Raw genomic sequence first — 24402 nt, 5'->3', positions numbered from 1 at the left:
TTTCAGATCTATGCAAACGTGATATATCATGAATTATTGTGCACAATGTGTTCATTATTTAGTGTCGGTTTACATTAGGGGACCTTGACCGACTTTATTTACAATGTAATCATGACACTTTTGCCAACACTATGTCCCATAAAACACTGTATCCAATGTCATCAGTTATATTGACCGTCTACATGGGGTAGACACCAGTCATTGAAAGGTTGACCACCTACATAGGGAAGACACCAGTCACTGAAAGGTTGACCACCTACATAGGGTAGACACCAGTCATTGCAAGGTTGACCACGTGTGTTTTATGTTCAAATTCGTAACTGAATGTTGTGTGTTTCATTATTTACATCTGTAACCAAGTAACAATATTTTGACTATGGCTGGACAGTGTTAATTTTTACTAAGTTTGTTATATTATATATGGTGATATTATCAGTACAACTATTGTCAGATGTTATCTTTCTTACAAAAAGCATCAATCGTCACATGATGAATTGTATCAACGCTTGCAGACATGACTACTTTGTTTCCTGGACCAACAATAGTGTTGCATCACACACCAGTACCAGGGATTATCATCGATGGCGGTCATTCTAAACTGGACATCATTACATTTCCATATAGAATTACCATTAGTTACCCACTGAAAAGGAATGCTATCTCTCCTCACTGATTCAGGGGTAACATGAAATAGTATATCTGCACTGAAGTACCACACAACGCAGTTCAGTCCCTGTTATCATCGGCAGAGCGGCCAATGTTTCCATATCCAGTACACACTATGTTGTCATGGCCAGCACACCGTGTACCCACACATCCAGTACACCCAATGATGTCATGTCCAACAAACCAAGTGGTCACATATCCAGTACACCACTGTTGTCAGGGGCGGTACACCAAGTGGTCAGATAGACAGAACACTTTATGCTGTGATGGATGATACATCCCATGCTGTCACGGACAGTACATCGTATGTTGCGATAGGCAGCTCACCCTATGCTGTCATGATCAGTACATCCAAAGTTGTCATGGCCGGTACACCAAGTGGTCACATATCCAGAACATTGTATGTCCTTAGCACATCCTATGTTGTCATGTGCCATGTTAACGGCTCCCGATTCCACAGATCGATGCTCATGGTCCAGAATCGACTATTTACAGACCGTCGCCATATAGCTGGAATATTGATGATCGATGACACCAGACACCAGTCTTAAAACTAAACCAAATCACTCATAAATAATACTTGTGTTGTACCTATATGTTCTAAAGCCAGCAGTACAAGTGAATTATCGATGCTCTATTTAGCAGGGAAACTCCTTCGCATCTCTACTGGTTGTGACGTCATCAGCAGTATTTATACAACACACATCATCTCGTCAACAATGGTCTTCCACGGTCATGATAATTTCAAAACAAAACAAATGACAAAATGTCTGAAAGTTGTTTTACAACAAATACATATGTTCAAAACTATAGAGAAAATAAAATCACCTACAACACAACGTACTGACAAAAACACAAAGTGAACATCACATAACATGGCTGTGTCAGTAACGGCACTGTCCACATGGACCTAGTGTGACTTTACTGCGTACCACTTGACACCAGGAGATCCACCCATTGAGGGTGTCCCCAGAATCTCGCTATTTCGAGCGTCGTGTTGCCGTAGTCACTACGGGCGTTGATGTCCGCCGCATGGAGAGAGAGGACCAGCTTCACCGTTCCCAAGTCTCCTGCCAAACAGGCCCAATGAAGGATGTTTGTACGGGAATCGTCGACCAGAGACACGTCATCTCCCTCCGTCACAAGGAGTTCATATATATCTCTGTGTTTCCCCTGTGCTGCCACAATCACAGGCGTTAAGCTGTTCTGCCCTCTACTGTTGATATCCACAATGTTCAGTGATAGGACAAGCTTGACCGTCTGCTTGTCACCTCCCCGACACGCGTAGTGAAGGATGTTGTCCTTGACGCCGTCAACCAGTGACACATCGGCTCAAGGAACTCCACAACTTGTGAGGGTCCATACTGTGCCGCCACCATCACCGGTGTCCTGCTCCTCCATCCATGACTGTTGATGTCCACCATGTTCAGAGACAGCAACAACTTCACCGTCTCCAAGTCTCGCCCTACACAGGCCCAGTGTAGCGTGTTCTCACCGATGTCGTCGACCTGTGTCACATCAGCTCCTTTCTTCACAAGCAGCTCCACTACATCTCTGTGTCCATGCTGAGCCGCCTCTATCACTGGTGTCTTGCTCTTGCATCCGTGACTGTTGACGTCCACAATGTTCAAAGACATGACCAGTTTCACCGTCTCCACGTCTCCTCCCTCACAGGCCCAAATCAGGAGGTTGTCACCGACAACGTCGACAAATGACGCATTTGCTCTGTTCCTCAAAAGCAGCTCCACTACTTCCCTGTGTCCATGCTGTGCGGCCACCATCAAAGGTGTTCCGGTCTTATATCCTTAACTGTTGATGCCCACCGCGTTTAGAGATAAGACAAACTCCACCGTCTCTATGTCACCTCCCCGACAGGCATAGTGAAGGACGTTGTTCTTATGATCATCCACAAGTGTCACATTAGCATCTTCTTTCACAAGGAGTTCCACTACATCGCTGTGTCTGTTCCATGCTGCCACCATCATCGGTGTCCTGCCGTCCACCCTACAGTTGACGTTGGGAAGACCCACAGACAGGATGCGTCTAACAGCTTCCAGGTCACCGTCCCTGCTAGCGTTGTAGAGGTCGAGGTCTGCATATGATCGAGTTGCTAGAACAAGAAGTAAACTATGTACAAATCCGGATATCTTTCCAATACATGCACTATCCAGCATTTTCCAGCCATATATTGACGGGATGAAGTCTGAAGTGCTGGGTAATGTTAAGTGCTCTTCTCCCGTGTGGACCCGGGGCAGAATGTGTCCACAGCACCCCATTGCTTGTCGTAAGAGGCGACTAAATTGGGGAACCTGTAGGCCGTGGGTTGCGTCCCGTGTCGGTGGAGGACGGGAACCTGGTGGTTGAGGGTATTTGGGCTTTTAACTGCTTTCCATTTGCCCAACACACCACTTACTTCACCTAGACGGGTGGTTGAATTGGCCCCATTCAACCAATCGGCTGGTCATGCCAATCCCTGTGCATGGCTTATATATATGTCATTGCACAAATTGTATTTGGACTTTTTAATTTCGGTCTTGGCTGAATTATTCATCGACTTTTCTGGTTTTAGGAATGTATTTGAAGTTCTGAAGTTTGCCTAGAGTCTTATGCCAAGAAGGCGGTGGTTCATGGGCCAATCTGGTAGATTAATTCTTTGTAATTCTTCTACTGGAGTATATCATCCGGGTATCCTTGGTGCTGCAAGCTGGAGGCCCGCTTGCTTTAGCATTGTCCTTGTGATACTCCGTGGTGGGTGGGGAGCTCGGATGATGAACCATATTACTCTAACTATGGCGTATGAAACCTCAACCAAAAAAACAAAACGTCCACTTGATATTGACCCTGTCGATACTGACCATAGACCGTCTGCATTGATTGAATATTGGCCACGTTTCGTTGTTATTGAGATTGAACCCCTTTGCTGTATCCAAGGGTATTCAAGGTATTGCTGGGGAGGTGAAAAACATTAGACGCTTGCGTTCGGGTGCCCTGCTAGTCGAATGCGGGAAAAAGCAACAATCAACGAACTTGATGAACATGAACTCTTTCGTGGGCATTCCGGTCACGGTCTCTGCTCACAAGACCTTGAACACGAGTAAAGGTATTTTGAGAGATCGTGATCGATTGTCTGATGATATGTCGGACCTTGATATAGGATCTGAAATGAAGGATCAAGGTGTGCTCTATGTCAAGCGCTTTTCAACTCGGAGAAACAACGAAACCATCAAAATGAATACGTACCTGTTTACTTTTTCATCTCCAAATGCACCCAAATCAGTGAAGGCAGGCTACTGTAACATTCCAGTTGATACATACATCCCCAACCCGCTAAGGTGTTTTAAGTGCCAGAAATATGGACACGGAGTAAATACCTGCACATTGTCTGTTGTGTGTGATCACTGTGGTGAGAAGACACACACAACAGACGATTGTGACAGTGATTCTACAAAATGCATCAATTCCTCAGGCGATCATTCTTCATTTTCTAAGCAATGTCCTGTTTGGAAAGAGCAAATGGAGATCAAAAGAATCAAATTTACTCAAAATATCTCTTTTCCCGAGGCCACAAAAATGGTAAAGAGACCTGATCTTCCAGAAAGTTATGCTAGAGTAGCAAACACATCATCGGGATCTAACTCTAAAACTACGTCAACCACAGGCTGCTAAACTACCTTGACTTGGGTAAATTGCGATTCTCCACAGCTTTTGTACCCTGCTATATCATCACAGACTCAGGAATCACTTCCTAGTACCTCAAAGTCTTCTTCTGATAACAAATCATCATCTCAGTCACACTCAAAGTCTCAATCGACAGCTGATAGTCAACAAACGGTGAAAAGTAAACCGAAGCCAAAGCCTGATGCTTCAAAACAACAAAGTGGCAGAGCTCCTAAAGGGTCACAGAACAAAATTCAATTGTTCAATAAATATGGGTCTCTTGAAGACATGGACGTTTCTGAAAACGTCCATTCTAGGGCACATAGCTTGTCGCCCTCAAAAAGAGTGCGGGGTAGATCCCCAATAAATCCCCCCAAAAGATAGTTTATTCCAATAATATTGTACAGTGGAACTGCAGAGGATTGAGGACTAATTTACATGAATTACAGCTATTAGTCCAAGATTTTCCACCTTCAGCGATATGTCTCCAAGAGACATATTTAAAACAGACAGATACATTTGACCTTCGTCATTGTAATGCATATCATTGTTTTTCACCTCCGGGTGATAGGGCCACTGGCGGATCATCCATTCTAGTCAGACAAAACGTTTTTCAAAGCCCTGTTTCACTTAATACTAATATGCAGGCTGTTGCAGTGAGAATTACTTTACATGTAGTGTTTACACTGTGCTCACTCTATATGCTCGACGTTTGCCAAAACTGATCTCCAAGCCCTGTATGACCAACTCCCGAAGCCCTGTATTATAATGGGAGATTTAAATGGGCACAACCCACTCTGGGGTAGTGTAACTACAAACGCTAAAGGTAAATTGTTGGAGGACTTTTGTTCTGACAATGATTTATGTATTTATAATGATGGTTCCAGCACATATTTACACCCTGGGTCAGGGACCTATTATGGTCTTGACTTGTCATTGATAAATTCAGAACTACTAAATGAATTCGAATGGTCAGTCCACGATGACCTGTGTGGAAGTGACCATTTTCCTACTGTATTAAAAGCTGTAACTCTATCCGATGTTCCTCCATCATCAAGACGAAATTTTAAAAAGGCTAACTGGGCTTTATATGAAACACTGTGTGCTGAAAAACTTAAACCCGAACGTTTTATTGACGTTCCTGATGCTATTAAGTGCTTTTCTGATGAACTGAATTCCATAGCTGATGAGTGTATACCAAAGTCCTCTGCAGTTCCACATATTCGAAAACCATGGTTCAACGATGAGTGCAAACAAGCTAGGAAGGCAAGGAAAAAGGCAGAACATTATTTCCGTCGCCATCCTATGGTGCATAATTTAAATAAATTTAAGATTTTAAATGCTAAAGCGAGGCGTACTTTTAAACAGAACAAACGCCAATCTTGGCAAAATTATGTATCCAAAATAAATTCTCGGACACCCATGTCCAAGGTATGGAACATGGTCCAGAAAATTAAAGGTAAGGGTACTAAATCTACTGTCCATCATCTTAAACACGGAGATCAGTTACTTACAGATAAATCAGATATTGCGAATAAACTGGATGAAACCCTCGCTAAACACTCTTCCTCTTCTAATTATGTACCTAAATTCCAGCAGTATCAAAAACAACAACAAAAGAAAACTATTAATTTCAATTCTGATAATGGGGAGGATTATAATGAAACATTTTCTATTCATGAACTCCATACTGCTCTTGATCAAGCTCATGACACTGCTACTGGAGCTGATAACATACATTATCAACTCCTGAAGCACTTACCGGAATCCTGTTTAGAGACGCTCTTATGCATTTTTGATAATATTTGGACTTCAGGTAAATTTCCTTCTTCATGGCATGACGCTATAATAGTACTAATACCTAAACCTGGACGTGATCATACTTATCCATCTAATTATCGTCCGATTTCGTTAGCTAGCTGTGTTTGCAAGACCATGGAAAGCATAATAAATAATCGACTAGTTTGGTACTTGGAAACAAATAATCTTATAACTGATATACAGTGTGGTTTCCGCAAAAACAGAAGTACTGTCGATCACTTAGTGCGTTTAGAATCATTTGTTAAAAATGCACTAATTAAAAAACAACATGCTGTGTCTATCTTTTTTGATCTTGAGAACGCATATGACACAACCTGGAAATATGGCATTTTAAGAGATTTACATGGATTCGGTTTGCGAGGTCGTTTGCCTCAATTCATAGACAACTTTTTAAATAACAGGCAATTTCAAGTCCGTGTGGGTTCTACCCTGTCTGATCATTACAATCAGGATCAGGGTGTTCCACAAGGCAGTATTTTGTCAGTCACACTTTTTAGCATCAAGATCAACAGTCTATCTAACGTTTTAAATGATTTAATAGATGGATCTTTATTTATGGATGATTTTAATATTTCTTGTCGTGGTAAAAATATGCATACTATTGAACGGCAACTGCAACAGTGTTTAAACAAAATAGATAAATGGTGTCTTGAAAACGGCTTCAGATTTTCTAAATCAAAAACCAATTGTATACACTTCTGTCGTAAATGCAAACCCCATAAAGACCCAGATCTATATCTCAGTGGTACTCCAATCAAAGTGGTCAAGGTGGCCAGGTTCTTGGGACTTATTTTCAACTCACATTTGACCTTTTTGCCGCATATTAAATCCCTTAAAGCCAAATGCCTGAAGGCACTCGATTTATCAAAGGTTGTTTCAAATTCAAAATGGGGATTCGATCAAACTACCCTCCTTCACTTATATAGATCACTGTTGCGATCTAAACTTGATTACGGCTCCATCGTATATGGTGGAGCTTGTCAAAGCAGCCTAAAACTACTTGATCCTGTTCACCACCAAGGCCTAAGACTTTGTCTCGGTTCTTTTAGAACCTCTCCTATTGACAGTCTATATGTCGAAGCTGATGAGCCTTCTCTCAACTTACGTTGTATCACACTATCTTTACAATGCATTACAAAATTAGCATCTAATGAGTCTAATACCGCATTTAATTGTGTCCTTAATCCTCTCAATGAGGATTTGTATAACAAAACGTCTTCCCTTCTTCCGCCTCTTGGGCTCAGAATTAAGTCATTTCTTGCTGCTTCTAGCATTGAGGTGGAAAATATAGCTCCCTCCCGTCTTCTTTCTTCTCCTCCTTGGCAGTTGGTTAGGCCACAAATTGACCTAACATTAAGTACATTTAAAAAATCAGAAACCAATCAATTACAGTATAAACAAGAATATAACCAATTGAAACATAAATATAGCAATTATAAATCCTTATTTACAGATGGGTCCAAGGATGATGGTGCAGTGGCTTGTGCTACTGTCATTGGATCCAGAACAATATCTTCTAGATTACCAGATAATAGTTCTAATTTTACTGCAGAAGCTAACGCCATATTAACAGCTCTTAAACATATTCAAAGACACCCGAAACGTAAACCATATATAATTTATTCAGACTCTCTTTCTTGTCCTCAGGCTATTACAAATATTTCTTGTAAACATCCACTTTTAATAGAATTTATTGAACTGTATAATGATCTTGCTACTGACCAATACGACATCGTCTTCTGTTGGTTACCCAGCCACGTAGGCATTTCTGGTAACACACTGGCTGACCTTGCTGCTAAAGCAGCACTCAACAAATCTGTGACGCCTCTTCTTATTCCATAATCAGATTACAAAGCTAACATTAGATCTTATATCCATGACCTGATGCAGAAGAAGTGGGACACCCATGTAGGTATAAATAAATTACATGAAATAAAACCTTATATTGGTTACACCTACTTGGGTCGTCAGTCCAGATTTGAAGAGGTTATTTTAAGACAATGTCGTATTGGCCACACGAGATATACCCATAAATATTTGCTTAAAGGTGAGGATTCTCCATTTTGCATCCCTTGTGATGAGAGAACCACTGTCAAGCATATCCTGCTTGACTGTGTTGAATTCTCCATCACAAGGGATAAATATTTTAATTTAAAAGCAATGTCAGATCTTTTTAACACAGTTAGTGCTCATTTAATTATTGGATTTTTAAAAGAAATTGATTTCATGAATGAATTCTGATTATTATGTTCTGTAGATAGTTGCATTGTAATTATTGGTAGTTTAGATTAGTAACTTGAATTGTTGATGGCTGTACCCTCAAAGGGGGTTGAAGTATTGTAAAATTATTGTCCTCCTGAGAGGGTACGTAAGTCCACAAACATTCACAGTAAATTTAAGTCTACCAGGTTTTTAATCGTAGTATTCATGTTCTTTTCATTTTGGTTAAATTTTCGTACAATCGCCAGCAGCTGAAGGGATGGTGTAAATCCAACTAGGGTCCATGTAGGAAGCAAAGGTACTGTAAGTCCCCATGGTCCCTAGTGTGGTGATCTACCTTCTGTTGTTGGCGATCTATAGTCTGTTTTTCATATTGTATTGTCTAAATAGTGCTATTAGTTTTAACTTTCCATGCTAGTTTTAATTGAAATTGTGATATTCTAGTTGTTTTACTGTCCTTCGTTGACAGATTTTACCCCATGCATATATTTCATGCAAATGTTCTCGTCACGATATGGCTGAGATAATGCCGATGTGACGTAAAATATTAACTCACTCACTCACTCAAAGTCCCAAGGTAACGTACTTTAAACGACATTATTGCCCTCCTGAGAGGCACATTTCAAGAATCCCCCTCATCACTTATCCTTATGCCAAGTGTAGTACTCCTGAGAGGATTACATTGAGGAACACAAGAAATAGGCTTCACACACTGTACCTCGAACTCGGGTGTTCGGCGTCATGAGCGAGCATCAAAACCACTTGGTTACTCCACTACCCTGTTCATTGTGGGAAGGTTTGGACTTGCCCACCTACCGTTAATATCAGACTCTTCCTTCGTTCCTGGCCTTGGCGGAATCATCCTGTCATCCTTACTTGGGTCAGTCTGAAAGAGAATATATTGCACAAAAGGTTATGTAAAGCATGTAAGTATGTAGACATAACACAGTTTTCGACTAACGCTTTGCCAGCAAAATCGTTTTACGGATGAAATGGATTTTATATACTCTCATGGTAAATGATTTACCAATAAACAGTTAAATCAGACTAAAATACTAGAGCGAAAAACAACAAAACCCAACATTTGGCGCATGACAGGGTTATTCATTGTGTGGTATTCATTTGAAGATAGTGGCGAGTTATATTTGGACACAGGTCCTCTATGAGGTAATACAGCTCTATCCATGTTTTCGTCGACAGTCTGACCCAAGGAGATGGAGTCATTTCTCTGGCTATATTACGGTAACTTATACTTGCCTCTCTTCTAATGTTACATCTCAAATTAAAACAATTATGTGGTGACTATTCTTGCTCGGGAAGCTCAGTCTCGATTGTATTTTGTAAACTTCGCCATTGATACATTGAGATGGCAATTTTTATTGTCTCCGTTTTTGTTGATGTAACAACTACTCTCGAAGGGGCGGCGTGGGAGTCTAGTGGGTAAAGCCCCCGGTTGTCACGCCGAAGACCCGGGTTTCATTTCCCACATGGGTGCAATATGTGAAGCCCTTTTCTGGTGTTCCCAGACTGACATTTCTGGAATATTGCTAAAAGTGATGTAAAAGTAAACTCATTTCACACTACGTCCTTTGAATTTGTACTGTCTCTGTAATATCTTTTAGTCACTTGCAATAATGTGGAAACGTTGTTAATGATAAAATATGGTTTATAAATATTTCACAATGCTTTCTTTTGCTGCTTATACCACATATCATTGTTGATTTCAAGTTCAAGTATATATTTAGCCTGTGTATCGACACATGCAACGATAGTTTTTGGATTATTCTTGAAACGCAGGCGAAAAACATAGTCAGCTGTAGAGAATCTGTTGTCTAAATCACATTCAGTGTCCTTCGCAACAACCTTGAACATATGTTGTAGTGATGTCCTGATGTGTATACATATATCTCCCTACCGGGCTTCTGCCGAATGTCGTTTTCCTTCATGTGGAACAAGACAGATTTGTAATCTGCAGATCAGCAAAGACAGCACTTTGTAACCTGGTGGCAAAGTGGAGGCTATCTCGCTGTTCAGTCTCGGCTTTTCCTGTGGTGGTGTCAGCTTCGATATTACGTGTATCCCTCTCCAACAGTCGGTCCCTCTCTCTCTCTCTCACTGAACATTGATACTTATTTCACGAAATATGTGCATGCATAAAATATCACAGATATTGTTGGTAACAATTCCTTTTCAGTTTCCCTTGTCGATCATTTTAATGCAGTCAGGGAACCAATGGATGTACTAAATTAGTGAGTCAGTTTTATGTAAGTCACACCGGCAGTATTTCAGCCATATTGTGACTTGATAAAGTTATACAGTTATATATGATGCTATAAAATATGTCATTGATGGATAAAAAAACCCAGCCGTACATTACGTATTTGTTATAAAACTAGTTATAGAACATTAACACTGAACAGATATATTCGGCATCGATAAATACAAATGAAGCTTGAGGACACCAGCAGTAGAGGTGAGGACACCATCTCTACGTCCTGTCCTGAGAGGGTACGTCAGTGCCGAAACTTTCAAGGGAATTTTAGTTTGGGCTGAATTTGACCATAATCGCCAGGTCCTGAAGGGTTGATATAAATCCAGTCTATGCAGATAGCTACAGTACTGTAAGTCCCTATCATTCCTAGTATGGTGATCAGCGTGTAGTGGTTGGTCATCTATAGCCCGTTTTCATATTTATACTATATTATTTCATGACACATTTTACATTAAGAGCTGTGACACGCAAGTTCGTGTTTATATTGATACTGTTGGCTATATTGATAGGTTGTTTATATTAGCGTACTAGTTTTATATTAAGAGCTGTGGTACCCTATTAATTTTACTGCCCTTTGATGACAGGTTTTTATGTCCCAAATGTATTGATTGTAATCTTGATATAAATTGAATTGTTTTCGTCAGGATGTGAATGAACCCGCGCTTATGTGATGCTGAGTATTACCTCACAACCTTACTCTACCTCCTGATTGAGGGATGGCACAGTGTATAAAGGTACAGTATATCTGGACTGAAGTACATCCCCAGCCCAGTACATCCTATGATGTCATGGCCAGTAAAACCTAGGATACTATACGCAATACACCCTCTGTTGACATGCATGACATGTTCACATTACCCTTGCATGCCATGGACACCCTATGATGACATTGCCAGTACACCACATCTGTTAACAAACGTATCAAACACGCTACAATGACATTTCTGTACACTCTTACGTTGACAGAAACAAATTACAATTCAGCCACAAATGCTCACCTTCTGGAAAATACGTCGATGGCAAAGTGGTGGATGACATCTGCGGCAATGACGATGACTTCTGTGACGTTTCTGGAACATGACGTTCTTTATTGTCTCGCCTCCTCACACAGCTCATGTTCAGTGTCATGAAATCTTCTTTGAGGCTAGCTATTTCTTGCTTTGAATCATGATGTGATGTGGTCAATTTAGTCTCCCTCTCAGCAACTGTTAGCTGCCATGCGTGGACTTCTCCAGCTAACTGTCGCACTTGTTGAGCTAAATCTCTCAATCTGGCACGTGTGTACACGTCCCGGACACCGCACAACAACACGAGACTGAAAAATACGACTGCCGATGTTGCCATATTGCAAGGGTACTGCGTAGCGCACAGCGACGAAGGCGACAAGTTTGGATATCTACAAATTTTGGCAAAGGGTCAGCTCGGGGAAACAGATACTCACAGGCATGCGTGTTCATGTGACAACCAGAAACCAGGCACGGCCACAGAGATAACTGCAGCAAATCATCTGCTAATGGTGCAGCTAACCCTACAGTATTTATCTGTGATGCTGTCATGATATTTAGTCTGTTATTTAGAGCATTCTGTGTGTAACCTCCATGCTGAAAAGCGAGTGAGCAAATTAAACGGATCCTACTTATACCCCAAATCCACTTTATATCCCGCTAGGCCATCGTATGCTTCTAAGGATAAAGATGTTTCTCTCTAAATGCGCCCAAGCAAAGGAAACCTTATTACAGGTTACACCACACCAAATGTTTTCCCATATAGTTGAGCTCCTATAGTAACCCTATTTCGTTTTACAAAATAAAATACCCAGGCTATCAACAGACATTCTATGTACATGCGGTTAATGTCTTGCCTTTAAAACTACAATACAAAACACATGTTCTGTCCAATATTCGAGCACAAAAAGTGGAACACATCAAATCCCCATTCCGCACCAAATGTCACCTGACTGAAAATAGCTGGCCCTCATAAGCATGAGCCATGGTGACAAAACTGACAGCACTAAATACTTAAAATTGTTGTCAGGTTTAATCTCTGGATGGATGTGCTTTTAAAACACGTAAACAGCTTACACTATTTCATCCAAGCAGAGCTGTCACAGGCCTATGTCCTCATTTAGGGAGCACGTGATTATGATTTAGTGTAGTGGAAGATACAGCTTTGAAGTTCACAGAAATCATTATTGAGTCCAACCCAAATGGAACTTTACATGGGATTTGTACTTTTAGGGTTCTGAGGATTGTTTGAACATTATTTCACTAATGCCCTGTCAGTAGTCACGGTAATAGTCACAAGGGTAGGCATGATGTCTTGGTGCTCGTTTAGGTCGTGCAGTCCTATTATTAATCAACTGTAGAATGAACACATTTGGAAATTCTCTGATTGGAGAGAATAAAACGTCATGCACTCCACCACAACGCGGGTATGAAAATTTGCCAAGCGACCTTTGGATCTGTTTGGGTTCGGACAGAGTAGAACTCAAATTGTGGTTATGCACTGGTCTGCAGGTTTGTACCCAGTCACCTTGTTTAAACACGTTTCATTTTATGAAGCATTATTTCAGTGGTAAAGCGTTTTGCCTTTTCTTTCCACCTTGATACATCTCCAGCCTCTACATCAGACCGCTGGGATAGACAGCTAGAAAGAAGTCGATGGCGTGTCAACCTGATCTGTCTGCCTGCCAGTCATAAACTCTGATGAAGTTTTCCTGGTTATGGCATATGTTCTTCAATTGCTTTGAGAACTGTACTGAGGAATACGCCTGTGGCTTATTCCACTGTAAGCCACTCACACGCTTGACAAGCGGGACAAAGCGGGGTGTCAGAGTGATATCCCATTTGTTGCTCAGTGACCCTTGTCGCCAAACATGACAGCGCCAAAGAAAAAATCAAAAGTTGATCAGTAAACGTGACACATGACAAAAAACGATTAGTCCTCTTTCCATGATGGATACGGAATGTGGCAACAGCCATTTGTCAGGGGCGGAATAACATGTGGCTTTTGAACGAGGAGTTTCGTGCATCTTACCGTTGGAATACAGCTTCTACTGTATATCTCGATTTGGGGATGTCTGCTTTGGAATCAGTTAATTCTGTAATCTTTTTTTTTTGTCTTCCAGGAACCAACTCAACGGTGTTTGTTGTCAAAGTGTGGTTTTGTACTAATCGCAGTCCATTGAATGTTGTATGTTTTTGCCACAGCTCTCCGCCTCTGCCTGAAGCGTCAGCACATTATATTCAGGGGTGAACGTGTTCGGTGTTAAGGACAATGTGGGGATGGGGCTGACGCTTTTCATGAAATTCAAGTACCTTTGTTGCATAAAGGAGGGGACGACTATTTTGTTTTCAAAATATACATAAAAACTCCATAGTTCTCCATGGTAAAACAATGCTGTATTCCTGTAAATCGTTAACATATTCCTGCGTCTCATTTGACATGTCTTGAGTAGATGGACACTAAGGTTAAGAACCTGAATTAGACTAATATCATATTTGCAAATAGTGGACGAGCTTGGTTCTCGAAAGTTGTGGACTGAACCGAGAAACGCTTATTCAGCGAATGAGTTAGCTTTGCGACCTCTGACGCCAAGCCCAGTGACCTTGAAGATGGACCCAGCCAGTGGTGTTTTCTCCAGTTGTGCCGGGGTCATTTGGAACTGCGATGACGTGGCGTAGAGGTCGGTGAAGTCTTTCCCGCCGAAACAACACGACGTTATCTTTTCACACGGGAACCTCACTGTTCGGATCACCTTTCCTGACAGATAAAACATCAATTTATGTTAATAACGAAACGATATCCTCAACATTATTGATTACACTGTGTGTGCATGTCTGTTGCTTCATGAAAAATCAATGTAATTCAAGATACATCAAGAAACCTGACCACCCAATCCCATGTTTGGCCTTGGTGGTTGAAGATGATTGCTAACCCGGATCTTCAACAGAAGGAAAGTAAACGAACCCGTACAGCCGACTCCATTCTGCATCTGCACTTGTGAGGGTTAATTAAAAATGGCGTACATGTGACAATGAATTCAGATGACTGGTTTGCCTGAATTTCTTATCACATTAACCTGAAATATAACCTAAACCAGTATATGAAACTCTTTAGAACTTTCAGTCACAGTAATAGTCACACGGGTACACTTGATCTCTAGGTGTCCATTTAGGTCTGGTAGTCCGAATATAAATCAGCTGCAGAATGAACACCTTTGGAAAATCTTTGATTGGAGTGAATAACACGTCATGCATTCCATCGAAAAGGAGATATTATTGTCTTTCTGTGTTAAGAATGTTCTCGTCACGATATCACTGCAGTATTGCCGATGTGACGTTTAAGATTAACTCATTCACTCACAATGAAGATATGAATATTTGCCAAGCTGCATTTGTATCTGTTTTGGTTCTCACACCAAAGAACTCAATTTGTGAGAAGAACTCAATTTATGATTATGCGCTGGTCAGGAGGTTCTTACCCAGTCACCTCGTTTGAACAGGGAGTCTCTTTTTATGAAGCATTGTATCAGTGGCAAAGCGTTTTCCCTTTTCTTATCGCACATCTCAAGCTTCTATATCAGGCGGTTTGGATGGACAACTAGGGCGAAGTCGACCAACGCCTTGAGTGTTGACATTCAAAGCCACTAAAACCCTCTTGCTGAAGGGTTCAACATCAACATCGCCGCAGATGCCAGTCTGTAATTTGCTGCCATGGTTGTAGAGCCTAAGGAGTAGTCTGAACCGGGCAGGTAAAGTTTAGAAGGTTTCTCACAATCTTTAAGAAGACTTTGGCGTGGTCAACCTCCTTGAATAAACTTACACAAGAATGACAACTTCTCATCAGTTTTCGGGTGTAGCCCTAAAGAATTTGTCAACACTGACAAGACCTTGGATTCCTCCATTCTCTCCTCACATGAAATACCGAAATGTAAAACATTTTCTTATTGCATAGAAAGGGAGATAATTCGTGTTGCGATTTTTGCCGCCGAAGGATTTTACGAGAACCGGGAAATTTGACCGTGTTAGAACAGAGATTACGTGAGAAGACATGACGTCAGTAACCTCTGTGGGAAGAGAATGGGATTCCTCCTCCCTCGAAAGATTCTCACATTCTCGAATTCTTACATCATTCACCAATAAACTGAGCATAGCACTTGATTTTCCTTCCTTGTTGCAGACTGTGCATCACAATTGTATTGATGCAGACGATCAGACCATTTTAAACCTCATACAAGTATGCACAATAAGCGTAAATTAATGAAAATACTGCAACGGTAACATCTGTAATAGGCTCTTCAGATATATGGTTTCAAACAGACCTTCAACTGGGACGATGTTTCTATGGTGGATAGAGTCCCTGACTTTTGTTATGAGGTCGTTAACCATTTATAACAAGTCTCCGTATCCTGCAAGAACATCCGTTCTCCTATCGATTACAGTTATGTGTGTAAAATATGATAAAAAGTCAAATTAGAATGCACTGATGACTTGAAGTACTTTAGTTAAAGAATCTACCAGTGACATTTTGGGCATTACATACCTCTTGTACCTACAGGTATACAAAAGATAAAGTTGGTTGCGTTCATACGTGAGTCATTCTGCCAAGGCATTAACGCTAAATCCATCGGTTCGCATTGATCAAGTATGCTTCTATTATGAGACTGGAGTGGAACAGACGCATACAGACAGAAAGTGTGCCAAAAGACGTATAGCATGAGTATAGATGAGAACAAACTTGTTATATTTTTAGGACTGGTTTCATATGAATAAATCATTTCAAAATGAGATCAAATCGTATTACAACAATACCGGGACACCATTCATCACTTCGGTATGCTTGCCCTCACCTGTCTCGGGATCGAGTCGGGCAACTTTCCCAGCGTCACAACAGGCTACCCATAATTTTCCCTCTGTGTCAATGACCATTCCATCAGGAAACCCCATATCTGGGATTGCAGCACAGCTGAAGTCTGCTACAGTTCTCTTATTGCCTGAAACAAAACAGTATCGTTACTTGATAGAAGATCCTGAGGGTAGTGATCTACCTTCAGTTGTTGGCGATCTATAGCCTGTTTTTGTATTAGGTATTGTCCAAAAAATGCTATTAGTTTCAACTGTACAAGCTAGTGTTAATTCTACATGTGATAGTCTAGTTGTTTTACCGACCTTTGACGACAGGTGTTATAATGTATACCTATTTGTAAATGTCCAGTTTGTTATATGGCTCCATGCTGAGTAATGACAATAGCTGTTCCTCCGTGTTAACCACGGGTGAAAAGGTCCTCAGCTCCCTTCCTATCGTGAAAAACGGTCAAACTCGGCATTCTGTTTGCCACTGGTTACGACGGGACGGCTGAGGGGAGTTTCTTGTGGTTGAGGACAATGGTTCCTGGCATAGTGGTCTTTGGCCCAATGCACCACTCTGACACTGATTTCACCTAGACTGATGGTAGAATGGATCCTGTTCTGTCAGTTGACCGGTCACGTCATGTTCTGTGCATGGAAAACTTCCATCGAAAAGACATAGTCATACAGAGCAATAGCATCACTTCTACCCTCCTTTATCTTCGCATGGCAGTAGTCAGATTTGGATTTTCTAATTTGCATGGTGTAAGTGTTCTTACATGTTTGTATATTTGCCGATGTACTTATAACTTCGACTTTCTCCTTAGAAGTTCAGCCTTTCGTCTGTGGTTCTTAGCACAGACAACACCCTCGTTGTACCAGTGAGACGTAGATCTAGGGAAGATCTTCTTCATGGCACACGAGGCATGTTTGTCTAACAGTCCTGTTGGCGTGTCGTTATAGGCGTGACACAAGTCATCTAAGGAGGAAGCTGGGACTAATAAGCACTGAAATTAGGCCATCCCTAAATGGCAATGGTCAATTTTCCTCAAATTGCTTCACAATACGACTATTTTCACAGGTATGAAGTTTTAGGACAGACATCGTAAATGGAATGAAGAAATTCTCGGACATTTGTCTGTCGTGCTGCTGACAATAAACTTACCCATTTTGTGCCCGTTATTGTGGGTAGGGCCGTTAACTTGCTGGTAAAGTCGTGATTGTCAAACAACTTTACTAACGTCTTGACTTCTGGCATGAGAAATCATGTTGATCAAAGTGCACATTGAAATGTCCCAAGATCAGTAAGTTGTGATGTGAGGTAGTTTCTGAAGCTAATGAAAGTTCATCATAGAACTGACAGAAGCGGAAGCCATTCGCTTTGGATGGAGGTAGCCTGTATATGCACACATCTAAACAGTAAGACTTATTGTAGGACCCGTATCTTCTTTCTCTCAAATGAATGACAGTGAATTTTACAGGACATACCTTAACCTTAACAGAGTTTCTGAAGATTATGGCTTTTCCCTCACCAACAGAATGATTGCGAGGGTGGTTGATCCGTCTCAGTTTTGATGGTTGCTGACTGGCTTCCATTGTATGCAGTGAGTTGCTCTACCTTGGGTGATAAAACATAGGTGAACTGTTTTCAATGAAGGTACACAAATGAATAGAAAATATTAGCACAGTCCACATTTCTAAACCGTAAAATGTGGATGAAAGTCCAGATTCCACTGACAATTCTGAAGAAGTAGATGTAATTTTCTCATCCGTTGGAAGTGAATAGCACAGTGAAATTTCATGAAGTTTGCAGAGCCCAGTACACTCGCTGTTTGACAGCACGAACATGCATTCAATGATGGATCCGTGTTAGGTCCTGTTTTGATCAACTGCTGTATCAAGCCACTTTGGAACGTCAAGATATCACTCTTTGGATTTCCATGGATACACCGACGATCAGCAGTTGTATGTGGCGTTTAGGCCATGAGATGCTAGCACAGGAATCCGCCGCATACAAGACTGCATAAGCAACATTCATGATTGGATGTCTGCGAACTATCTGGAACTAAACAAGGACAAAACAGAATTCAAAAACAGCTCTCCAAGATTCCAGTTACCATTAACTTGTCTGTGGACAAGATCTGTGTTGCTCCAGCTACAACTGTCAGACAACTGGGCGTTATCCTGTCTGGCAAATATCAGACACTGAACACAGCCAAAGCAGGAAACTACCTTGAAAATGAAACTTGTAAAAGTTTTATTAAGTCTCAAGGACCAAGCAGACTCGATTACTTCAACTCCCTAGTGTTTGGGCCTGGAGTAATCTGTCACTTGCACAGAGATCTGAACAAGGTTGTTCGCTTGGTCACCAGAACCAAAAGGGAATGTTACATTACGTCAATTCTCAGGGATTTACACTGTTTGCCCATTAGACATCGGATCAGTTTCAAGTTACTCCCCTAGACGTAAAACGTTCTCTTTTTAGAGGTATCGCATACCTAGTTAAAGGACCTGCTATCGGTCTACCACCCATCCAGATCCTTACGTTCTGCTCAGATGGAGCAGCTGGTTGTTCCATCAACATCAACAAAGCCTGGAGATCGAGCATTCTCAGTAGCAGCTCCCACCATGTGGAATGTGGCCCCATGACATCAGGATCAGTGACGTTTGAGAGAAAACCGAAACCATTTTTTTTTTCTAATCTTCTGTTTAATTTGTAACCAAGTGATTTCCAGCTTCTAAAGCACCATTGAGCTGCTGCATGTAGCTGGAAATAACAGTTATTATTATTATTAGTTATTATCTGAGAGAGCAAAAATTGTAAATGAAGCTTGTTTCAACAGTGAGCAGTCAGGCGTCGAGTCTTGGATGTAGTTTGTGGGTCGGGTGTTTCTGACAGTCGATGGTAGGCAGAGGCAGAACTCCAGAATCCTTCTAAGTGTAAGTCAGTGTGTGATCTCTTTTTTTTCAACACAGCCAGCCTTCATATGCACGGCACAAAGTCGAGCATATTTCAGCAAACCGCGACCATGTCTTCCTTTAGTCAGAACGTTCCCGAACAGCCTCCGCGAGATGAAGTAAACAATAGCTAGCCAAGGTCAGGTAGTTGGAGCACTAAAAAAGAAGGTCTGCTGCTAAAATACTATTGCCGTGATACGAAATGTGATCCATAATAACTATCCCTCAAAACCTTAAATATTGTAACCCAGTGATAACTATCGCTTAATCAGTGATAATACAAATTACAGAAAACACACTCTCGTAACAAAGTATTGTTAAAATATTGTCTTCCTGAGAGGGTATGTAAGTCCTTAGACGATCCACGTAATTGTCAAACTTACCAAGATTTTTTACCTAGGATTTTTGTGATTTTAATTATTGTCCACAATCGCCGGCTGCAAAAGTTATGATGTAAATCCTGCTAGGGTCCACGCAGGTAGCAAAGGGTTGCAATGGTACTGTAAGTCCCCATGGTCTTAAGTATAGTGATCAACCTTCAGTTGCTGGTGATCTATAGCCCGTTGTTAGACTGTACTGTCGTCTTGGTGTATATTTTTATGATAGCGTACTAGTTTTAATTTACGAGCGGTGATATTCTAGTAGCTTTTCTCTCCGTTGATGACAGGTTGTTTTCGTTATACATTTATTGATTTGAACATTGAAGAACTGCTCTCTTCACGATATAGCTGCGATATTGCCGATGTGACGTTAAGTTTTAACTCGCCCACTCATTCTTTCCAACATTTTTATGTGCATCTTGGAGCTATTATTGACTGATTCTCGCCGTATCTCGCCTTCCCTCATTCGTGAAATATTGATTTGTCTTGAAGACGCCTACCGTGCCTTTCTGAGGCGTTGGAGTTTGAAACCTTGATGCAACATCTTCTGAACAAGAGTTGTGTGGGACACCTTGAAGTCTTGTTGAAAGGAGCTTACTCCTTGTATCGTAAATGTTGGAATGTCGCTCAACTTGAAAAGAAAGGTCACTATGAAAAGTGAAATCATTGTTCCTTATTTCATATCTCTGTAGTCACCGACGCGTTGTGCATGGTGTATCTCCTTAATTTTAAGTTCAGATTTTTCGATTTTGTCACCGGGAGCAAGGTTTATACCAGTATGATTGAAGACACACATTAGCAAAAGTCGGAGAATGATGCCTATGCAGGCTTCTGGTGCAAATTGTTCACGTCATAATTCTACAAGATGTTATCAACAAGGAAGTGCAGCATTTTACCTAATTTAAGTAAATATTATATAATGTTTGACGTAACGTTAGATTAATTTCTAAAGTTATATAATTATAAAGTGTCATTATATTAATTCCTAATAGGATATGTTCAGACATGTACAGCTTTGAAAAAAAATTAAATGTTTTGACAGAACTGCACAACTCTGCGACCTGTGGCTACAGTGTTGCAAGTCCACTTACTGACTGTCCCAGCTGTAATGTCAAAGTTGAACACATAGATCTGCCTGGGTAGAGAGTCGATGTAGTACATGATGGTGTTGTCGTCAGTCCAGTCCATGCCATTGCCGATGCTGATGTTACTTAGGTGTTTTTTGATGTACCCATCAGCACCCAGGCTGTACAATGAACCGTGATACTTCGGCCACTTTAGAAGGTCAGGACCCAGGTCATCTTTACCACAGTAACACGAACCTGTGTTGAAAGTATTACATGGTTATTCTCGCATAGCTTGATTCACGTAAAGTCAAATACTACTTTATGTTTATAAGACAGGATATCAGTATGATCATGTACGTTTAGCTTTAAACTATCTTAAAAAGGTGGGTCTGTAAACCATTTTAAATTAGCAAATCGCGACGTGTGAACCGAGTTTCCTCTTTAATGAAATCTAAAAGAAGGGAACTGGTGCTAACAAAGCACTTGGGTTCGGACACAGGTTCCTGGTGTCCCTAAGACTACGTGGCCATTGCTAATTGTCAAACAACACTAACCCACATATTCAAACCGAGGGGTATACTGCATTTTCCGGGTCCCCGGAAGTTAGGGTTAGGCTGGGGTTAGGGACGCGTAAAGGGGAGGTGTCCCAAAACGAGACACAAGAATGTATGAACCTACCAATCCAGAGTCTACCTGAAGAATCCCAACCGAAGGGATGATGTAAATCCAGCTAGGGTCCATGCAGGAAGCAAAGGTACAGTAAGTCCCCATGGTCCCTAGTGTGGTGATCTACCTTCAGTGGTTGGTGATATATAGCCCGTATTTTATGTTGTATTGTCCAAATAGTGATATTAGTTTTAACTTTCTACACTAGTTTTAAATGATAACTGTGATATTCTAGTTATTTTACTGTCCTTTGACGACAGGTTTTTATAGTATATGCACATTTCATTTCAATATCAAACATGTTCTCGTCACGATATGGCTGGAATATTGCCGATGTGACGTTAACTACGAACTCACCTCACCTCACCTGAAGAATCCACTTTGCCGTCATTGAGCATTTTAGGGTCGACCTCAACCTTGGCAATGCTAATGACCTTGCCATTGACCCAAGAGTCCAAGATGGCGAGGTCTGTCCGCCGACTCACCAAAAAGCCACCCTTCTGGCGCGGGATGATGACGGTCGCCGCTGAGTCTCCAGGAACAAAACATGATGTCATGACTGATTACTCATTCAAAGATGTTAAATATGTAAACATGTTGAACACAACACATACAAAGTTGTGCAAAGTGTAGATGTGTTCCGATATTTTGCACCTTGGGTATATCTCGGAAAATTGTTTTTGATCACAAACGTGAAACAGAAAAAAATGGACATTTTGATCGTGAAAGAAAACACTAATGTACATCTCACACACGATCACAGAATCAGTAGGAACCAGTGGTTTGCTCCGTAAGCTTGCCCTATGTTTAAAAAAGTATGCAGGAATGTTCTAGGCAGTTCCCTTAGTTGCTTCAGTCTATTATAATCATGCGTGATTGAGAATTGTATAGCAACTTGGTTTTGTTTATATCATGAGAACTAGCTATTGTATATCCTCTTGTTTCATATTACCCCTCAAGTTACCTGAATACTAGCATTTTGTATGATGGTCATACACCGCATAGCTTGTGTATGAAGTTGGATTAGCGTTGCTGAGGGGCGAATATTTACTTGTGTTATTCCTTTAATCACTTCAATTGTATGGTTCTGCTCTGGTGACTGGTGTTCCATAGTTCATGTTTTAATGATATTATTTGACCATTGTGTTGCTTGATCTTTCATCACTTGACATGCTTAGTTATGGACTAACATGTTGATAACTCGCCAATGGTTTACTTCCCTTGCTACAGCTATTTCATTCTTGTGACTATATGGCCGAAACATTACCGAAGTGCGGACTCACTCACTCACTCACTCTTGAATGGTGTTACTTCTGGACTTGCTCTGCCATTGTGCTTTGACTGCAAATGCGGTGATACAGTAAGTCAGTCGTTTTTATTTAAATACAGTCGTTAATTACAACTCGTTCTGTGTCCTTTGGAATGATTATCCTCTTAGGGGTTTACGCAAGTCCAAAAAGCTGTCAAAGCCAATTTAGCTATACACACTGGTTTCATCGTAGAATATTTCTTGTGGATGAATATCTGCTAATGGCTGAAGTGATGGTTTAGGTCCATGCCATGGTTCATTCCTCCTATAGATATGCCTGAAACATTGCTCATGTGACGTTGAATAATAACTCACTGATGCGAGTTATAGTATAATTTTATTCGTGAAAATCAATGCTTTTGATTGCACTCGCTGATCTCGCACAAACTCTGTTATGTGCAGACCATTGTTACAAAACTGCAGCTTTGTTACACATAAACAAACGTGCAGATTGGGATACCTAGTTTTTAACAGAGATAAACTCATCCCCTAATTTCAACTTGCTATTCTCTCCTGTGACGGCGTTGTACCTGTGGACGTCATTAGCAAACATGTCCACGTAGTACAGGCACTGCGTTGTATCATCCCAGTGGGGGGCCTCCCCATGGTTAACACGAGTCCTCACTACGAGATCAATCTTCTCTGACATAATCTGAAGGAGAAAATACGATATGACGAGAGAATGAACATACGATGAATACACAGTATCATTTAAATAATCAAGGCAGAACCAGACAGTCCATTTAACAACAACGTGAGCATCGATCTGCACAGCTGGGAACCCATGACATGTGTCAACCAAGCCAGAGAGCCTGACCACCCGAACCTATTAGTCGCCTCTTAGGACAAGCATAGTCGCCTTTTATGTCAAGCATGGGTTGTTGAAGACCTATTCTACCCCGGATAAATATCATTTAGAAAGAGGTCAAATGTAATATGTTTTACATTATTCCAGTACGATCGATTTGGGGGTTAGATGGCTGATAATTAGCTGCATGACTCTGAGGGTCTGGGTTCGAATCCCGGATGGAACACAGTCTGACAAACAAGCTACAAAATAAACTTTCCAAATGTGCATTTACGTGTATTGTTGTCACTTGTCAGCCTTACTTCTGATGTGTGATGCAAACACGGGACGGATGGTCCCCTTACAAACTGACACGTGATAGGGTGAGTCTATCAGGTCAGAGTATTGTTAGCGGGTCGTCCGTGATGCATGTATGCACCATTGTCGTTTTGTCATCTGTCCTGTCACGTTGTCATGTTCAGTGTGCCAGTCGGCGCCTTGACTGTTATCCCTTACACTGTTCACTGAAAGCATACTTGTCGACAGAAGGGGGCGTCCAAGTCTGTACCAGGTAACACCACCACTTGCAGTCGTCACTGCTCAACAGCAGCTTGGAAGGGATTGCACAAGTCGAATTTTGCCTTTGGGAAATTAATTCCTCGCAATTCCTCCTACAACGCATTGGGAAGTTATACAAGTGTCTGCGGACGATGGTGACGTTTACGGATATGTCGATCAAGTTCGTCCTGT

At 41.2% G+C, this 24402-nt stretch overlaps 2 protein-coding genes across 2 annotated transcripts; both read right to left on the bottom strand.

Moving 5' to 3' along the window:
* Positions 1-1587: 1587 nt before the first annotated feature.
* LOC137281163 (receptor-interacting serine/threonine-protein kinase 4-like) lies at positions 1588-3071 on the bottom strand. Its single transcript, XM_067812288.1, has 3 exons — positions 2531-3071; positions 2162-2329; positions 1588-1997 (listed from the first exon to the last, which is right to left on the bottom strand). The coding sequence occupies exons 1-3, from the start codon at positions 2940-2942 to the stop codon at positions 1588-1590; spliced, it is 990 nt and encodes a 329-aa protein (XP_067668389.1). The 5' UTR covers positions 2943-3071.
* Positions 3072-14023: 10952 nt separating this feature from the next.
* LOC137281935 (regucalcin-like) lies at positions 14024-23514 on the bottom strand. Its single transcript, XM_067813661.1, has 6 exons — positions 23340-23514; positions 21924-22076; positions 21569-21583; positions 20915-21145; positions 16488-16631; positions 14024-14398 (listed from the first exon to the last, which is right to left on the bottom strand). The coding sequence occupies exons 1-6, from the start codon at positions 23512-23514 to the stop codon at positions 14193-14195; spliced, it is 924 nt and encodes a 307-aa protein (XP_067669762.1). The 3' UTR covers positions 14024-14192.
* Between the last annotated feature and the right edge of the window lie 888 nt (positions 23515-24402).

This window comes from Haliotis asinina, chromosome 4 (genome assembly GCF_037392515.1).
Source record: "Haliotis asinina isolate JCU_RB_2024 chromosome 4, JCU_Hal_asi_v2, whole genome shotgun sequence".
Classification (NCBI taxonomy): domain Eukaryota; kingdom Metazoa; phylum Mollusca; class Gastropoda; order Lepetellida; family Haliotidae; genus Haliotis; species Haliotis asinina.
Note: the sequence above shows the minus strand (reverse complement) of the source record. Positions and strands in the feature narration are given on the sequence as shown.